At 34.4% G+C, this 17,876-nt stretch overlaps 4 protein-coding genes across 4 annotated transcripts; 1 reads left to right on the forward strand and 3 right to left on the reverse strand.

The window, feature by feature from the left end:
* Positions 1-6,452: 6,452 nt before the first annotated feature.
* On the reverse strand, positions 6,453-8,142 carry M431DRAFT_549495 (hypothetical protein; the record flags this gene model as incomplete). Its single annotated transcript, XM_024921293.1, has 2 exons — positions 6,453-7,280; positions 7,311-8,142. The coding sequence occupies 2 exons, from the start codon at positions 8,140-8,142 to the stop codon at positions 6,604-6,606; spliced, it is 1,509 nt and encodes a 502-aa protein (XP_024767510.1). The 3' UTR covers positions 6,453-6,603.
* A 1,189-nt stretch (positions 8,143-9,331) lies between these two features.
* Positions 9,332-11,322, reverse strand: M431DRAFT_535982 (GMC oxidoreductase). The gene is made up of 3 exons (XM_024920977.1): positions 11,204-11,322; positions 10,439-11,152; positions 9,332-10,388 (listed from the first exon to the last, which is right to left on the reverse strand). Exons 1-3 carry the CDS (start codon positions 11,244-11,246, stop codon positions 9,439-9,441), a joined length of 1,707 nt encoding a protein of 568 aa, XP_024767511.1. The 5' UTR covers positions 11,247-11,322; the 3' UTR covers positions 9,332-9,438.
* A 1,902-nt stretch (positions 11,323-13,224) lies between these two features.
* Positions 13,225-15,102, forward strand: M431DRAFT_21714 (hypothetical protein; the record flags this gene model as incomplete). Its single annotated transcript, XM_024913525.1, has 7 exons — positions 13,225-13,249; positions 13,317-13,584; positions 13,652-13,686; positions 13,745-14,035; positions 14,099-14,370; positions 14,425-14,472; positions 14,554-15,102. Exons 2-7 carry the CDS (start codon positions 13,331-13,333, stop codon positions 15,100-15,102), a joined length of 1,449 nt encoding a protein of 482 aa, XP_024767512.1. The 5' UTR covers positions 13,225-13,249; positions 13,317-13,330.
* A 281-nt stretch (positions 15,103-15,383) lies between these two features.
* On the reverse strand, positions 15,384-16,982 carry M431DRAFT_501661 (hypothetical protein; the record flags this gene model as incomplete). The annotated part of the gene is made up of 3 exons (XM_024918046.1): positions 15,384-15,899; positions 15,971-16,690; positions 16,758-16,982. 3 exons carry the CDS (start codon positions 16,980-16,982, stop codon positions 15,384-15,386), a joined length of 1,461 nt encoding a protein of 486 aa, XP_024767513.1.
* Positions 16,983-17,876: the final 894 nt, after the last annotated feature.

Below are 17,876 nucleotides of genomic sequence, written 5' to 3' on the forward strand. Positions count from 1 at the left end.
ATTATATATTTTATATATTTTTTTAAATCTTTAAAATAAATAAAAATATTATTAAAGTATATAATAATAAAATAATTTATATAATTTTATAATATATAATTAATTATTTTTTAAAAAAATATTAAAGTATTTATAAATTTAAAAAATATTACTTAGTATTTATAAAGTTTATATTTAATATAAAAGGTAGTTTTTCATTTATTACTTTTTTTAATTTAAATAAAGTTATATACTTTTTTAAAATTTAGTAAAGTAAAAACCTTAGCTTTTATAAATTAATTTTTAATTTTTAAAATTAAAAATAATAATATAATGTTTTTCTTAGTTATTATATTTAATTATTAATAATTTATAATAAATTATAATTTATTATTTCTTTTAAGTATAAATATAATTAAATATTTTACTAAGGATTTAAAAAGTTTAATATAATTTTTCTTTACTTAATTTTTAATTTATTTATTAAGTATTTTAAGTTTAGTAATACTAAGGTTATAAATTTTATTAAATATTAAGACTTTATTATTTATAAGTTTAATTTTATAATTTTATCAATTATATTTTAATAATTTAATATTAAGTTTTTTATTAAAGACTTTTATATACTAAAGGTTTATTAATATATTTTTTAAATATTTTAGTATTTATTAGTTTTAGTAATATAATTTCTTAACCTTTTATATAATTAAGTTAAGAAATCTAAGTTATTTTTTCTTAGGTTTTTTAATATATTTAATTATTTTTAGGAATTTTTATAATTTTATAATAAGTATTTATTTTATAATTCTTTTATTTCTTATATATTTTTATATTTTATTATATGATATAAAAGTTTTTAATTTTATTATTATAAATATTATAGTATTTTATTAATTTTCTTAATTTAGTTATAGTTTTACTAAAATATTAACTAATTAATTACTATATTATATAACCTTTTTTTTAATTAATATTAAAGTTATATAACTTAAGTTAATTATATTTTAAAAATATATTATATTTTAAAATATTTATAATATTAAACTTTAGGTAATTAATTACTTTACTAAACTAAATTTTAAAGTAATTAATTTTATAATTAATAATTTTATTATTATAAGTAAATAATTATTATTTAATATTTATAAATATATATAGTTTTTTTTTATAATTAATTATCTATAGGTAATTAACTAATTAAGGTATAATATAATTTATTATATCTTTAAAGTTTATATAAACTATAATTAATTATTTTTTTAAAATACTTAATATTTAAAATTTTTATAGTTTTTTTCCTTTTATAAAAGTATTTAAGTTATAGTAAATTATATTATTAATATTATTATAGTAATTATTACTATAAAGGTTAATTTTAATATTATTTAGTTTAAAAGTAATTTAACTTAGTTTATTATTTTAAATGTTATAGTATTTATATTAAGTATATATAAGCTAAAGAATATATTTAATAATAAGCTTATAATATTTTTAAAAGTTATTTTAATTAATTCTTTATAATTTATTATTATTATTATATTTTATAAAGTTAAATTTATATTATTTTAGATTATATATAATATATATAAGTATATAATATTAATATTAGTATTTTTTATAATAATTTTTATTATAAAATATAAATTTCTTTTATTTATATTTTACAGCTTTATAATCTTCATATTATTTTTAAATTTTAAATATAGTATATTATTGATATAATAATAGTTTATAATTAATAATATTAACTTCATTATATTAATTTATAAATAAAATATTATTAATAAAGTAAATAATTAATTTTAGTACTTTAGTTATTAAGTATTTATTTATATTAGTTTTAATATATTGTTAAAACTAGTTTTTAAGTAATTAAATTTTATTATAAATAATATATAAGTTAATTTATTTAATTTTATTTTATTATTTAAAAAGTTTTTTTAATATAAAGTTTATTAATAAAGTAATATTTAAAAAATTATTAAAGTTTTTATTATTTTTAAAATTATAGTTAATTTAGTTTAAGCTATTTACTTAGGTTTTTATTACTTTTATAAATTTTTATTTATAAAGGTATTTTAATCCTTAGGGTTTTTAGAATTTATAGTTTTTATATAATTTAATAATATTAAGATTTATATATTTTATATTATAGTTTTATATTATAATATTTTAAAAGTTATTATTATATTATTATATAGCCTTTTATTATATTTATTTATAAATAATTTGTTTTTTATTTTTAAAGTTAAGTAATTTTTTTATTTTATTATTTTATTATTTTTTAACTATAGTTAAACAGTTGTATTTATTTTATTAAGGGTTTACTAAATTAGTATTTTAATATAATTTATACTTTTTTAGTATTATTTATTTTATATAAGTTTAAAATATTATTATTTAATTTTTATTATTTTTTCCTAAGTAATTTCCTTAAGTATATTTAAGGTTTATATTTTAAATCCTTTAAAAAATTAACTAAAGCTTTATTTATTACTAAGGTATATTTAATATTTATTATTATAATATACTAAAAAATATAATATATTATAATTTGCTAAGGGTTATATAATATTAATAACTTAATTTTTTTAAGTTTTAAAATATATATAGACTTTTTATTATTATTTTTTTAAAGCTTAATAGTAATTTTTTATATATTTGTTTTTTATAATTATAATATTTTATATTTTTATATTATACTTTAAGGTTTATAAATCATAGTTTTTTATTATTATATATTATAAAATTCTTTTTTTTCCTTTAGTTAGTATTATTACTAAAGTAAAAATACTTTAAAATTATTTTTTAAAAGTTTCCTTTTAACTTACGTTTTTAATATTATTAAAATTATTATTTATTAATATAAATAGCTTTTTTTATAAATTTATTAAAAATATTAAGTTTTCTATTTTTAAAAAGTTTATTTTTAATATTTAAATTAAATCCTTAGTAATAAAGTATATATTATATTTTATTATTTAAATTAGTTTTAGTAATTAAATATATAAAAGTAATAGTATATTTTATATAAAGTTTTTTTTATTTAATTTAAAAAAGTATATTTTTAATTTCCTTAGTTTTATTAAATTTTCTATATAATTTCTTAAGCTACTTTTTAAATATAATATAATTTATAAATAAGTTAAATATATATATATTTTTTTTATAATTTTAATTTATTTATAATCCCTAAGGTATAATTTAAATTAATTTTTAATAGTTTTAGTTAAGTAACTTCCTATAGTTTAAATTTTTATAATATTATTAACTATAGTAGTTAAAAAGTAACTAAAATAGTTTTTTATATTAGTAAAAATTTTTTAAATTTACTTTAAGTTTTTTTTAAACTTATTTAATAGTAATAGTTTAATTATTTCTTTAAGTCCCTATTATTATATTATAAAAGCTAGATTTATTATAAGGTTTATTATTAATTATTAATTTTAAAGTATTATTATAGTAATTACTTAAGTAGTAATTATTTAATATAATTAGTTTACTAATTATTTAAATATTAAAAAGTATTATTTAGGTTTTTATATATTAATTACTAATTATAAAGCTATTTTAATATTACTATTATAATTACTTTGAGCCTCACTTTTATAATTAATATTATTATTTAATACTTTAAAGTTTATAAATCATTAAGTTTTTAGTATTTTATTACCTATAGGTCTAAGATAATTATTTAAATAAAAGTTATTATTATATAATAAACTAATACCTATAGGTTAATATAAGTTAATTATATTTAAAAAATAAACTTTAGAATAGTTTTATAATTTATATTAGTAAAGTAATTAAGTTAATAATAAATAATTTTATTACTAATTATAAAAAAAAAAATTTAAGTATTTAATTTAAATACTATTATATTAATGATAACTAGCTATTTAAATATTCTAAATAAGTATTATAAAGTAAATTTATATATTTAGTTATATTAAACTAAATTAATAAATTAAATATTAATTTATTACTAAATTAATAATTATTTTATTAATCCTTTATTAAATTAAAAAATTATATTTTAATTCCGTTTTAATTAATTAAAGGATTAAAGTTAATTTAGTCTAGGTTAATCTATTAGCTTATTTTTATAACCTTAAGAGCTAAGTTATAATATTACTACTTTACTTTAAAAATTAGTAAGTTAAGTATAAAGAAAATCTAAGGTTTCTTTAATTTCTTTTTTCTTTTTTTTTTAACTTTTTTTATTAATTTAGTACTTTTATTACTAAGAAATTTCTATTAATATTATTTTATTACAAAAGGGATATATTACTTATAAAAAATATAATTAATACTTTATTATAAAAATAACTTTATTTAATATATTTATAATAATAAAATAAATCTATAATTATATAATAAGTACTTAATTTATAAAAATAATATAAATAAAATATATTTACTTTAAATTTATTAATTAAAATAAATAATATAAGTAATAAATATTTATAAACTTTATAAAAAATAAACTTTAAGATTTTTATATTTATAATAATATAATTAAAAAAAATTAAAAAATTAAAAAAATAAAGCTTAAGTTATATTTATAATACTATTATATAATTAGCCTTAAGGATAAAATTAATAAAAAAAAGATATTATATTATAGCTTAACTTAAAATATAGTATATTAAAAATATATTATAAAAAAATACTTTACTTAAAAAACTAATTAATATAAAAGTAATAAGCTTATTATAAACTACCTTAAATAAATTACTTATAAAATAGTAATTTTATACTTAGGTTTATAATTTTAAAAGTAAGTTACTAAAAATAATTAAATATATAAAATTTAACTTTTTATACTTTTTAAATAACTTAAATAAATAATTATTAATAAAATATTAAAATTAAATATAAACTAAATTTTTATTATATTTTACTTATTTTATAATTATATTTACTTAAAGCTACTTTTTATTTTTTTTATTAATATAAACTAATTAACTTTAGCTTATTAACTAAAGAACTTACCTTATATTATTTAAGTATTAGGTTAGGATATAATAGTAATTTTATTACTAACTATAAAATAAAGTATTTAAATATTTAGTTTAATTACTATATAGTAGTATAAACTTACTTAGGAGCCTTTTACTTTACTATATAATTAAATATTATATTAAATTAAAGGAATAAAAAATACTTACTTAAATAATAAAAAAGGGCTACTATACTTATATAAAATATAACCTAGGCCTTAAGGATAAAACTAATAAAAGGGGAGTATTATATTATAAGCTAATATATATATAATTATAATATTAAACTTATAAAGTAAGTATTATAAATTATCCTTAGACCCTAAGGTTAATTAAAAATATATTTACTTTTTAAAAATAAATACTAGTAAATAATTACTTAATTAAGAAAATATTTACTTTTTAATAGTAAACTTAAGTAAATATTAAACTATATATTTATTTTATAATACTTTATTAAAATAGTTAAATAGCTAGTTGTAAATATAAAATAATACTTAATTATACTTATAAAAGTATTATCTATTAATTATATAAATAAACCTTTATTTTTATTAATTACCTACTAGTTTAGCCTAGCTTATTTACTAATATAAACCTAATATAAGGTTTATCCCTTAGGAATCCCTTTTATACTAACCCTATAGGAGCTTAGTTTATTATAAATAAGCTAAGGTTAATTAGTTTATATTAGCAAAAAAAATAAAAAGTAGTTTTAAATAAATATAATTATAAAGTAAGTAAAATATAATAAAAATTTAGTTTATATTTAATCTTAATACTTTATTATCAATTATTTATTTAAGTTATTTAAAAAGTATAGAAAATTAAATCTTATATATTTAATTATTTTAAATAACTTACTTTATAAAGTTTTCTTATACTTAGTAAGCCTATTACTTTAGAGTTAAAGCTTATATAATACTAAGTATATATCCTAGTAAGCCTTTAGAGATTTATCTTAATTAGTTATTTCCTTTATACTTTACCCAGTAGGTATATACTTTGGATTAGGTCTTAATACTTACCATACTTTAGCTAACATAAGAGTCTTCCGTATTTGCACTAGTGTTCCTTAGTATTTCAGGTGTATGTATTTTTAGTCTCCTTGGTAATGTATTCTTCTCGGCATAATCCTGCAGACTAATCAACTTTAACTCACTTGTCCAAACATCTTACAGTGTAATACGAAAGTAATAAATTACGGAGTATGAAAAAAGTAGCTAAACTCATCCATCGGTCTGAAAAATGGAAGGAAAGGGGCATGGACTATCTCCCCATTCGTTAGGCCGACATTTGACAGGCTCCAACAACTCGACGCCATTCAGCGAGAGAAGAATCCGTAGAAGATTATTGTGAAAAGCCTGAAAACCTACGGCTAGGTAGAGCGCAAAGATTGTCCCATCAGTAAGTACACAGTGGGTGAGCCCATCGAGGCCTTCAGTAGCTGAAACAACTCTTCAACATCCGTGCTACTTCAATTCGGGTATAAACTGCATTTATTTTCGTAACTCTTTCCGATATTCTTTCTCTCATGTAACTTATAGCCGTTATATTCAAATAGCCGCGAGGGTGCATTCAATTACTGGACCAATAACGGGTCAGTCTCTAATGAATTTTCCTAAGCCATCTCCAACACATCTATTCTCTGTTTAGACCTTGGCTCCAACTTGAACAGAAACTTGTTTGGCTGGACATTGAAGCCTATGTTGAAGTCATAATATGGAGGCGTGATGTCCTGGCCGGCGTCATCCTTTGCTTTTGAGATGTTGCAGCCCCATGCTATCATGGCAATGCCAAGAAAGACACTCAGCTCGGCTACATGCTGTCCAGGACAAATTCGACGGCCGGACCCGAAGCAAGTGTAGTTGACGAGGTTAGGGTACTGAGTCAAGGGTTCCTTGTAGGTTGGATACTTGGGGTCGAGCCAACGTTGTGGGTTGAAGCTCTCTGGGTCGGGGTATTGCTCCGGATCACGATGAATCGCCCACTGATTCGCGTGGAAAAAGGTGCCAGCCTTGAAGAAGAAACCTTTGTAGACGTCATCTTTGGTGAGCATGTGAGGCGCTCCACCAGCGGTGACGGGGTAAAAGCGTAACACTTCTTTGGCAAACGCACGCACAGTGGGAAGTTGTGGTAAGTCAGCGATAGTCGGCACTCGTCCTGCACCTACAACTCTATCCAGTTCCTGTTGGAGAACTCCGAGCTGTCCCGTACGCGTCATGAGTAAGCAGAACGACATAAGCGTTGAACCGGAAGTACCGCTGCCTGCTTCGAGAAGGCCACCAAACATGTGTGCTGCAGTAAGGTCGTCCAGACTCCATTAACCCGTGTTACTCAACCACACGTTTACCCAAGACTTGATGCCTTTACCACCACTGTTATCCCTTTTCGCTCCATCCAGCATGCTGCGGAAGAACGTCTCGTGCTCATTTCGAAGCTTCTTGAGCTCAGTCTTCCATGGTGCTAGAAATTCTGGTAGAAACTTCATCGCAGGAAGCAAGTCAACCAAATATTGTGCCGGCGAAGCAACACATTCTAGGTCATGTACCGCCTTGAGCGAGCTCTGGCATCTGGGGTCTCGGCCGCTTTCGATACGAACACCAAACGCAAGACGGAGAATGATGCCACCACTATAACGCTCGAAAAAGTTTTCATAATCAGAGGGGTTCCTTATGAAGTCACGCGCCATTCGAGTAGCTTCTAATTCTAGCTCTGGGGCGTAACCAGCTGCCGCCTTTGTGGACATGACATGGTGAAAGAAACTGCGTTGAGTGCGCCACACATCGCCATAGCGCAACAAAAGAGGGATCAGGCCTCTGGTCATCATGTTGGCAGCGTGGAACGTCGGTCGGTCGCTATAGATGCTGCCACACTCTCGGAGCAGATCGTTGGCGACTTGCTCAGTGCCCAGGAGGACGTGATCTTGGCCTGCAATGGTGATCATGGTAATGGGCCCATATTGGTCTGTTAGTTCTTTGAACTTGAACCATGAATGAACAGGTGGTATGTCGAGCATGCTACCGATAATTGGCTTGCCAACCGGACCAGGCGGACTGCGTGTTCCTGGGGGCATGACGGTCTTGTTGGAACGATTCAGGATATATATAGCGAAAGTAAGAGTTGTCACTGCTAATGCAGTAGTAATAAGAGACACCATGTCGACGGATTGTTCAGGAGGTTGAAATAGGTTATAATTACTCCCCAAACAGTCACAGACTATGCGTATAACAGATTGGATGGGTATTACAAGGAGGACTCGCTGGGGGTCGATGCCCAATTTATCAAGAGACCCGGGATATAAAAAGAAGGAATGATAGCCAATGTTTGAACCATTCAATACACTTATCAAATCAAAAAAGAGGGGCTACGCTCTTTCTCTTTGCCTGTCCAGAGAGCCGGGACACTTGCGCAATTCATAAACTGCCATATGATTTGTTTACGCCAGCGCTATAATCTTATCGCTCCATTTATGGGTATAGCCATAGTGATTCGCTCTCCAGTCGCAGCAACGCTATACATCTACAATTTCCATTTTATCTGTTCAATGTCGCGATATACGATATTCTGGTTTGTACTGTGCTCACTGAGTTAATAAGACGGGAGAAAACAGCCTACGATGACGAATTTAGCTTGTGAAGTCGTTTTTTTTTTCCAACAAAAAAAAGGCTTCAAGATAGATTGAATAGATACATATGTTGCCCTACTCTAGTGACACTAGCAGATCTCTTTCATTCAGAGTAGCGGTATATTCCGCTTCCGACGGATTGATCCCCAAGATTCTCATACAGTCCCATGAACGTCGCTTGCCTCTATCTGTATTATAAATGTAAATGCTATATACGAAAAACAACAACAGGGACGAAGGCACAAAGATACAGGTACTATGACTCGGAGGGCGAAAGAAGGACACCAGACACAGAGTGTGGCTCATCTCGCCGGCTATGCGAGAGCCTGGGCTGAGAAACTAGGACGGTACATTGAACAAGATCAACCACCAATTTGGCGTACGGATTTGGCCAATTGATGTATCATTTCTCCCAGGGCTACCACTTAAATCATAAACAGGCTGATTTTCATTGCTACCGTGAACGATCGTAAACCAGTGCGTAGGGGTTCCTGATCTTCAATATGATGAAATCAGAAGAATTACGACTGAAGCAATTGGAAAGGTTGTCATTACGAAGAATGAGTCCAGGCTTAGATCTGTCAATATTGGTTACGCATCACTTCCCAGTAGTGGCGCATTGGACAACGACTAGTGTTTTCTACGTGCTGGTTGTCCACTGAGTAGGGACGCTGATGGCCAACATGAATCACTGGTCTTCCATTTTAAAATAGATAATATTGGGTTCGAAATATAAATATGTCTTCAAAGATACGTATCTATCGTTTGTAAGCTCTCAAAGTCCTCTCGGCTTTCAGTGATGAAATTGCGCCGCGGTTATAGGTACAGTTAAGCCAATTGGTACTCCGCGATCAACTTATCCGCACACGTCATTCCTGTAACATAGGCGGAGCTCTGAGTGTGAGCATTCGGGAGAATCGGCAGAACACTGTTATCTGCTACTCGCAAAGATGAAATACCCAAAACCTTGAAGTTAGCATCAACCACAGCATCTCCGTCACCAAGCCGCCCCATCTTAGCAGTGCCAACCATATGCCAAGCTGAGGTCATGTTGTCTCTCCAGAATTGGAGTAAACCATCATCAGAGGTAGCCACTTTCGGGACAATAATGTCGTCTTCGCTATCCTTGGCAAATAACGGATGCCGAATCACCGCCATGCCAGCCCGTAGTGCTTCAATGCACACTCGTTCGTCGAAGGGATGAGAAAGGAAATTGGGATCAAATTTGAGCGGCACGTTGGGATCAGCTGACTGTAAGGTCACCTCTCCACGACTTTGCTCATTTAGCAGAAATATCGAAAGAGTGTCGTAGCTCAAGTTTTCTGGCGCAAATCCTGGTATGAAGTAGTGGATTGGGAAGTGAGTTAGGAGCTCATAGTGCGGGACAGTTTCTCGGAGAAGAAATTCTTTCTGCGAGGAAGGCAGATTTTGGAACTCCGTCGACGAGCTGACAGAGTCTGACTTAAAAAAGCCAATCAGGTTCTCGCATCCGTATACAGACCATGGGCCCGTTCTGTCTTGATTCCATTGCTCTTGAGCGGCATCCATTGCTTCTCGGCTGCCATAAAAGGAGCGGCGGTCATTATCCGACTCATTTCGCTTAACAACCAAATTCAGAAATGCATGGTCGCGAAGACCCTGCCCAACAGCTGGGACATCGTGAATCACGGGGATGTGATATCTGGAAAGCTGATCCGCGGGCCCAATGCCAGAATGTAGAAGAATTTTGGGAGAGTCCAGGGCGCCTGCACAGAGAATGACTTCGTGCGTGGCAAAGTCTAACCAGTTGTCAGTATCCGTCGATATAGCCTTGTGTGATTGCACATACAATGTTTTCCATTTGACTCAACACCGACTGCTTTTTTCCCTTCAAGAATTATGCGTTGGACGGCTGATCCTGTGGCGATAGTTAAATTATCTGGCTTGGGCTGCAGCAGATCTGCAGCCACGGAGCGAAGGCCGCTATGAGCTGAATTTATCAGTACTCCCATCCCCAAAGGATCTCCTGAATTATGGTCCGGGTTGACCGGATACCCGATTTTCTGAAATGTCTGCAATAAGGGTTGAATATCCCGTTCCCACTCAGAGGCATAACCAACGTGAAGTGGCCCTGCAGATCCATGGTCGCTTGTCTGAGATGATACACTCAATGGATTCGTTCCAGTTGGAACATCGTAATGGAACGTCTCTAACTCTTTGAACCGGCTCTGCATGCTATCCCAGGCAAAGGCGGGATCATCAACCAGTTTGGCCCATTCATCAAAGTCATCCCGAGGGCCCGTAGTCCACACTCCAAAGTTTATCGTACTTGAACCTCCTAAGCCACGCCCACGGTCATAAGCTATGACTCGGTTGTTGCAATTGAGCTGCGGGGCCGTTTTATAGCCCATGTTCATAGATGGCTGAGTGAATGTAGTCCATCGCTGCCCATCGACGCGGAGATGGGCTTGTGTATGGTCATCTCCAACCTCAATCAGGAGTACGGATGGTTTTTTAGGTGAACGGGATAGACCGTTCGCCGCAGCGCATCCCGCCGGGCCACCTGGCGATGATTAGCAAGGGATAGGTCTAGAGTAATCTAGAGACAACTTACTCCCCACAACAATGAAATCGTAACGCGTGTCGGCTTCAGACATTTTGCTCAAGTGATTCGTTGTTAATGCTACTAATGTACGCAAAGAAAAGTTGTTGACGTGAAGAGTTTTATTGAAGACCAGATACTGCAGCGGATTATACTTTGCAAGAATTCCTGCTATTTAACATTCACTAGATGATGGGTTTGGCGTCTAAAAATAACGCGGTCCATACTCTGATTCCACAGGGCTTGCACTTGATCCCACAGGGCTTGCACTTGATCCCACAGGGCTTGCACTTGATCCCACGGGGCTTGCTTTCGATTCCATAGGGTTAGATTCTAGTCAGATCGGATTCCACAGGATCGTACTATAGTTCCACTGTACAGACTAGTTGGGCACTTTGAATTGCCGAGACCGCCATCCGTGAGCGACGTGTCTCGACACTTTCCTTGCCAAGAAGAAGAGGCCTGCTAGTGTTTAATAAGCTTTATCATATTGATTCAATATTTCAAATTGATGCTGACTTGAAATCTAGACCAGACGTGTATCGTTGCTAGGCTTTCAGCATGTAGGCGAGTCAGCCGAAAGAATACCTAACTGGTGATTAGCCTATTAACGAATAGGAGAATTGGTGTATGGTGTATACTCCCTCTTTCCTTTCAATAATAAGCTTACCTGTGTCCGCAGCGACCAAGTTGAGCTAGTAAAGGTTTCCGCACCTAGTTGCGAGCTATTCTGCTATCAGCTACCAACGAGGGCGACGACTATTGCAGAAGTGGAGCGATACATGCCAATTCGCTTTCAGCTTACTTCGATACCAGATCACAGCCCTGCTTACATGAATTGGATTTCAATAAGATTGATCTCAATAGCAACCTCGGCTTCAATAAAGTTGATACCAATAGCAACCTCGGCTCCAAAGTGTCCTCTTTCAAGCCTATCAGTCAGTAGCGGTTCTGACTTTGAGAATTTGGCCCCTGTGCGCCGTCGTATGCTTTGTCACAAAACAAAACTCTTCATGATTGATGCTATTTCTGCAACAAATTGGCCGCTTGTATCCAGCCCCCCGCTTTTGTTTTACTACGGGACTGTCGGAAAAATTTTTCAACCCTCCACTCTCTTGCTCATATTAAACGATCAGAGAAAAACAGCATCCAGTATGAACATCCTTTCAATCCGTGATTTACCTCATCGAATTTCATTATGTCACACTTGAAACTGTCGAAAACAGCGAAGCTGTTGATAAGGCTATGCTCCCATAAGCCGGGAGATCATGCGTAAACGCGATATGTCAAGGGTTACTTAGTAGACGTTAATAATAAAATAAATAAATAAATAAATAATCAATAGGCGGCTCACGAAGCTGACGTAGAGCGGCTTCCGTTAGGGCGCTTCCTTACTATACGATGAGCTTCTTCAAAGAGATTAAAATAGAGTATTCTTGGTAGACGTACATCTATAAGTAATCAGGTGCCTCAGCACTCAAACTGAAACAGATGAGCCATTCAATTACATCCTAGATACGCAAATACGTGGCCAGAAAACAAGATGCCCACCTATTCCTCCGTATCCAAAGTTGATGTGCTTATAATAGGCGCTGGTCCGGCTGGGCTAATGTGCGCACTATGGATGGCTAGGCTTGGTGTTAATGCTCGTGTGGTGGAGAAAAGAGCCACTCCTATTGCTGCAGGACAGGCTGATGGGCAAGCGCTTCGAATGAGGCCATGATCTCAAAATACAATTCTGATTCGTTGTTCAGGATTCAATCCCGTACATTCGAGATCTAGATTCCTTTGGTTTGGATCAAATTTGGCGAGAATCAACTCATGTTAAAGGTACGTTCAAGAGTACTCTTTGAGGCGAACAGACCGTAACAATTAAGGAAAGAGGCCACGTTTTGGGATCCAGATGAGAATGGCAAGATCCACCACAGCTCAAGAGTCCCAAATAATATGAAAGGCCTGTCGCGCTTCGACTGCACTGGTACAATCCACCAAGGCGTTATCGAAAGCTTCCTTATACAAGCCATTAGAGCATCAGCATCTGTACCAAGCCATCCAGAGGTGAGAATTGAGGGAAATATGACCCCATCTTCCCTTCATATCGATGAAACTCTGATCAATGATCAAGATGCCTATCCTGTAATGGTTACCCTAAAACATTTTGACGAAGCAAGTGAAGTTGATGCAAAGAGCCGTGGTAACATTGATGAAAGCTTGCACAAACCCAGCTGTGGGGATGATGATTCAAAGCCAACATATCTGCAAAACGCCCAACCGGGGGCGGAGGAGCTGGTCCTGGCAAAGTATTTGGTAGGATGCGATGGTGCGCATTCATGGGTACGTAAAGCCTTGGGACAGGAATTTGGGCTGCGGGGCGAAACTACGGATGCTATCTGGTGAGTCTGTCGTTCACCGAGACATTAGTTGAAGTTGTTGAACAGTTAAATGACAAATTTGCTCCAGGGGTGCGATGGATATAATCCCGGTCACTGACTTTCGTAAGTGGGAAATGCCTGATTACGCGTCGCTACATAGCAAATCCTGACCTAGAAGCAGCCGATATCCGAGTTCGCACTATGGTGCGCAGTACTAGCGGTGGAAGTCTCATGATGATTCCAAGAGAGAATAAACTCGTTCGGTTGTACATTCAACTAACGGACGGTTTGTCAATTAATGGCCGGCTGACTAGATCTATGGTCACCCCTGAGATGCTGATAGAGACTGCTCAGAGGATTTTCAGCCCTTACACTATTGACTTCACATATATACACTGGTGGAGCGCATATCAGATTGGACAGAGATCAGGAGACCATTTTGATAAGCAAGGACGTATCTTTCTTGCTGGCGGTACGTCAATATAGCTTTGGCTACTTTATCCCAGTATTCTTGTACTCTACTAATCCACTCCAGATGCCGTTCACACTCATTCGCCAAAGGCAGGACAGGGAATGAACGTATCTATGCAAGATACGTATAATCTGGGTTGGAAGATTGGTTTAGCATGCAAGGGACTTGTGCGGCCAAAAGCCATTATCCCAACCTACGATATGGAGCGTAAGTTGGTCGCTAAAGAACTGATCGCATTCGACCGAAAGTTCTCCGAATTGCTTTCGATGCACTCTGCGAAAGATATTTCGGAAACATCAGTTGAGCTTAAACAATTTTTTAAGAAAGCGCCACTAGTACGTATATCAGAAGCTGAGAAACATCTCGCTACTATCTGACCACTGCAATAGTTTACAACTGGTATTGGTGTAAACTATGCCTCGAGTATTCTCACAGTTGTAGACGATGAAGCACATGGCCTCGCGAAGTATACCGTCCCGGGAAAGAGATTCGCCTCGTGTCAGGTAACAAATCACTAGGATGGGAGGGTTTGGGAGCTTCATCATCGCATGCCATCTGACGGACGCTTCCGTATCATGGTTTTCGGCGGCAATATCGCAGATGCTGAGCAACGATTTGCAGTCAATACCTTGGGCCAGTGGCTAGGCAAGACTCTAATTCCACGATATCCTCCGATCAATATCTGCCCCATTGTTGATCGTCGTCTGCAGACTGTCCGATTCCAATCCGAACTAATGACGCCAACCCTAGAGATATTCCTAGTGCATACGGCTCCTCGTAGCCAGATAGATGTACTGCGGGACGTAGACTCTACATATCATCCGTGGCATCCCAAGCTCGGCTGGGACTATGATTATATATTTACAGCTTCTGGAGTCGCCACTGAAGACAATATCCAGCTAACACAGAGTGTATATCGAGATTATGGGATTGATGAGGAGAGAGGTGCCGTTGTACTTGTAAGGCCGGATGGATATGTTGGGACGGTAACTAGTGTCGCTGCAAAAGAGGCACGGACTAAAATTTGCAATTGGCTTGACGGCTTACTACAAGGCCTGAATAACTGAACTTTGAGAACCTTTCTGCTTCAAAAAATCATCAATTCAAGATTTCAGATTCTAGCAAATAGCGTTTAATTGCTGATAAACTTCTATTCTGTAGATATCCAAGTTCTTGTTCTCTTAAGAGCCATGCCGTTGCATCTGATCTCCTAATCATCGGTAAATGAAGAATCACCAGTTCCCCACGGTAGACAGTAACGGAATGAAAGCAATTGGTGTAATTTTTGTATTATTATGTATGGTATATCACGCGATAACTGGCGCCGGAGGGTAGTCATAATGCTTAGTCAAATTACCTCCTCTTCCATCTTCTTCTCCATCATGCCCCAAAGCCCTTTCGCTCTGTTCCCAGAAAACCAGTAATTACCTTCAAGATCTTTTCCCACAACGATGATTCCATCGGAGAAGTTATATGGGCCCTGTACGCTCTGGACGTAGGATGGTGTGAGCGGCGTGCGCCGTGGTGTAACAGCCGCGGCTGATAGATCAGTCGCGTACATGTCGGCTTTTTGCCAATTGGAAAACATAAGTAACTGCATCGATGTGCTGCCAAAAAATGGAGGCGCCCTGTTGGCTGGATCAAGTCGGATCAACGATGTATACGCTTCGACTTGTTCGCGAGAGCCTTGCTCCTTAATCGAGCGGCGGATCTGGGATGCTAGATAGCTGAGCGGCTTCTGAAGCACATCTTTAGCTGGCAGTAGAGTAACTAGAAACCCAACGCAGTTGCTTAAGAATGGTCGCTTGTCTGGTAGCAGATCCTTCAAAATCGGCCGCCATTGATATGCTTGTTGTACAGCAATCTGGAAATAGCAAATTTAGCAAATGAATGCTGAGTGACTTCTGGAATATGTACCAAAGAATGGCTACTTACAGGTGTCTCCGAATGCTCCGGAAGATTAGCAATTGCTAAGCGAGTTGTCCAAGCCAGTAGAATATCTCCTTCGCTCAGGAATGGAGCCTCCCATTTCTCGCTAGGGGCTTGAGCAGCAAGTTCCGCGAGAGCCTTTTCTCTCAATTTCGTGATATAAGCAGCGGGCACACAGACCATACGATGCTCTTGCTTCTTTAACACCAAGTTGTAGCAGTTCTGGAGCACCCACCAGACAAGACCAGGCTTGGACATGTGGTATTCCGCAAGGACATGGGGCTCTGTAGGCTTCTTGCCACAGTGCTCCAAAATATAGTCGTCGGGAGCCAGTGGCTCTGGAATCTCGTCTTCTCTACCCTGAAGCATGAGCATCCACGCATTGAGGAGAGACTTTTTTGCCATGGCGTCAAAAGTAAGGTGTATCCAATGGAGGACGACTATTGTCGAATTCTTGAACGAGACAACGCGCAGACCAAGCTGAGGACGGTCTGTATAGATATAATCATCGAGATATCTGGGTGTATCCTGGCCGTAAATGAGCTCTGAGAGCTTATCGGGATCTCCAACGATTGCTGGTCGGCCATTGCGAGGAGGATGGGGAATACATGATCCCGCGGGGTGGTCTTCCACAGCTAAGGCGCCATGGTCCACATGTTCAAATCCCACTGCCGGACGATCTGGAGAGAAGCTGGCTGGGATATGATGCTCAAGTTGTCCACGATCCTAAATGATGGGGGCGCAGTTGTTAGATATATTGGCCTCGCCGGAGGGGGGCGTTCTTGTCCCGCACATTTCTTCTCAGTCGAGCACCCAGCTTGTTCCAGCCAGGGCGGCTTACTACACGCTCCAGAGAGGTGCATAAGTTCTGAGGGTCCAGTACATCGTCGAAAACAAATAAGGTATATAGCACAAACGTCCTGAAGATAATGGTGTCATCAAAGAAGCCAACCGGGACAATCTTATCGGTCGGTACAGGCTGGGGTGCCTTTGATGGATTAAAAAAGAATTCAAACATACTTGTCAAGTGTTGCCCATCCGTCTACATGTTTGTTCAGCGGTAAGGAAAACCATGGCTACTTTGAATCTATTAATATGAGAGCAAATTGTGATACGGATGGCGCCACATTTCAACTGCAACGGATTCTGCACCTGTCAAGTGTTCTTTACTGCTAGATAAAATTACTCCAATTCCTGCACTCAGGGGTTGCGCGGAACAGGTCTATTCATCCGGATGATATGATTTCTTACAGAGTTTATGTCTGTCCCGTACCAATCCCTGTCCCTGACAGGGGTTTAGGGTAGCAGCGGCCTGCTATTGAAGTTAGTCTACTTGAGCCAACAACGTTTGAACCAACAACGTCTGAACCAACAACATCTGCACCGTCGTAAAAACGTCTTTAGTGGACCTCGTGCAGGCATTTTATGTGATCTTATGACTCATAAGATGTATGGCGCAAAAACAATGCCGGACTTATCTCCTTACTAGTACTAAAATTGCCGACATCAGGACAATGTCCGCCCGCCCAGTCCCATCTTTCCCCTTTATGTCACGCAATCTAGAGACTCCAGATAAACCAAATTAATAAGTTGATTAGTCTTCTAGCCTTGCAAGGAAGCTAAAATTATTCTTCTCTTTGCAAGGATTTACAAATACTGAAGTTTCTTCCGAGAGTTGGCGTGTATTTTAACTTCCTTGCTGAAAAGGGACGAATCATTACTATCCAACCTGAATAGCACTGACTATCTTGATGCGATGACAAAAAACTTAGCTAATAAGTTCAAGGAAGATGGCCAAAGGGGCTGTGGCTAAGAACACGATTTTGGGACAGGATACGATATTGGGCACTGCACGTCAGCCAGGGGAATGTGTCAAACGTGCCGATCACGTCCAGATCCAATGGGGCGGTTG

Source organism: Trichoderma harzianum (assembly GCF_003025095.1).
Source record: "Trichoderma harzianum CBS 226.95 unplaced genomic scaffold M431scaffold_32, whole genome shotgun sequence".
In the NCBI taxonomy this organism is placed as follows: domain Eukaryota; kingdom Fungi; phylum Ascomycota; class Sordariomycetes; order Hypocreales; family Hypocreaceae; genus Trichoderma; species Trichoderma harzianum.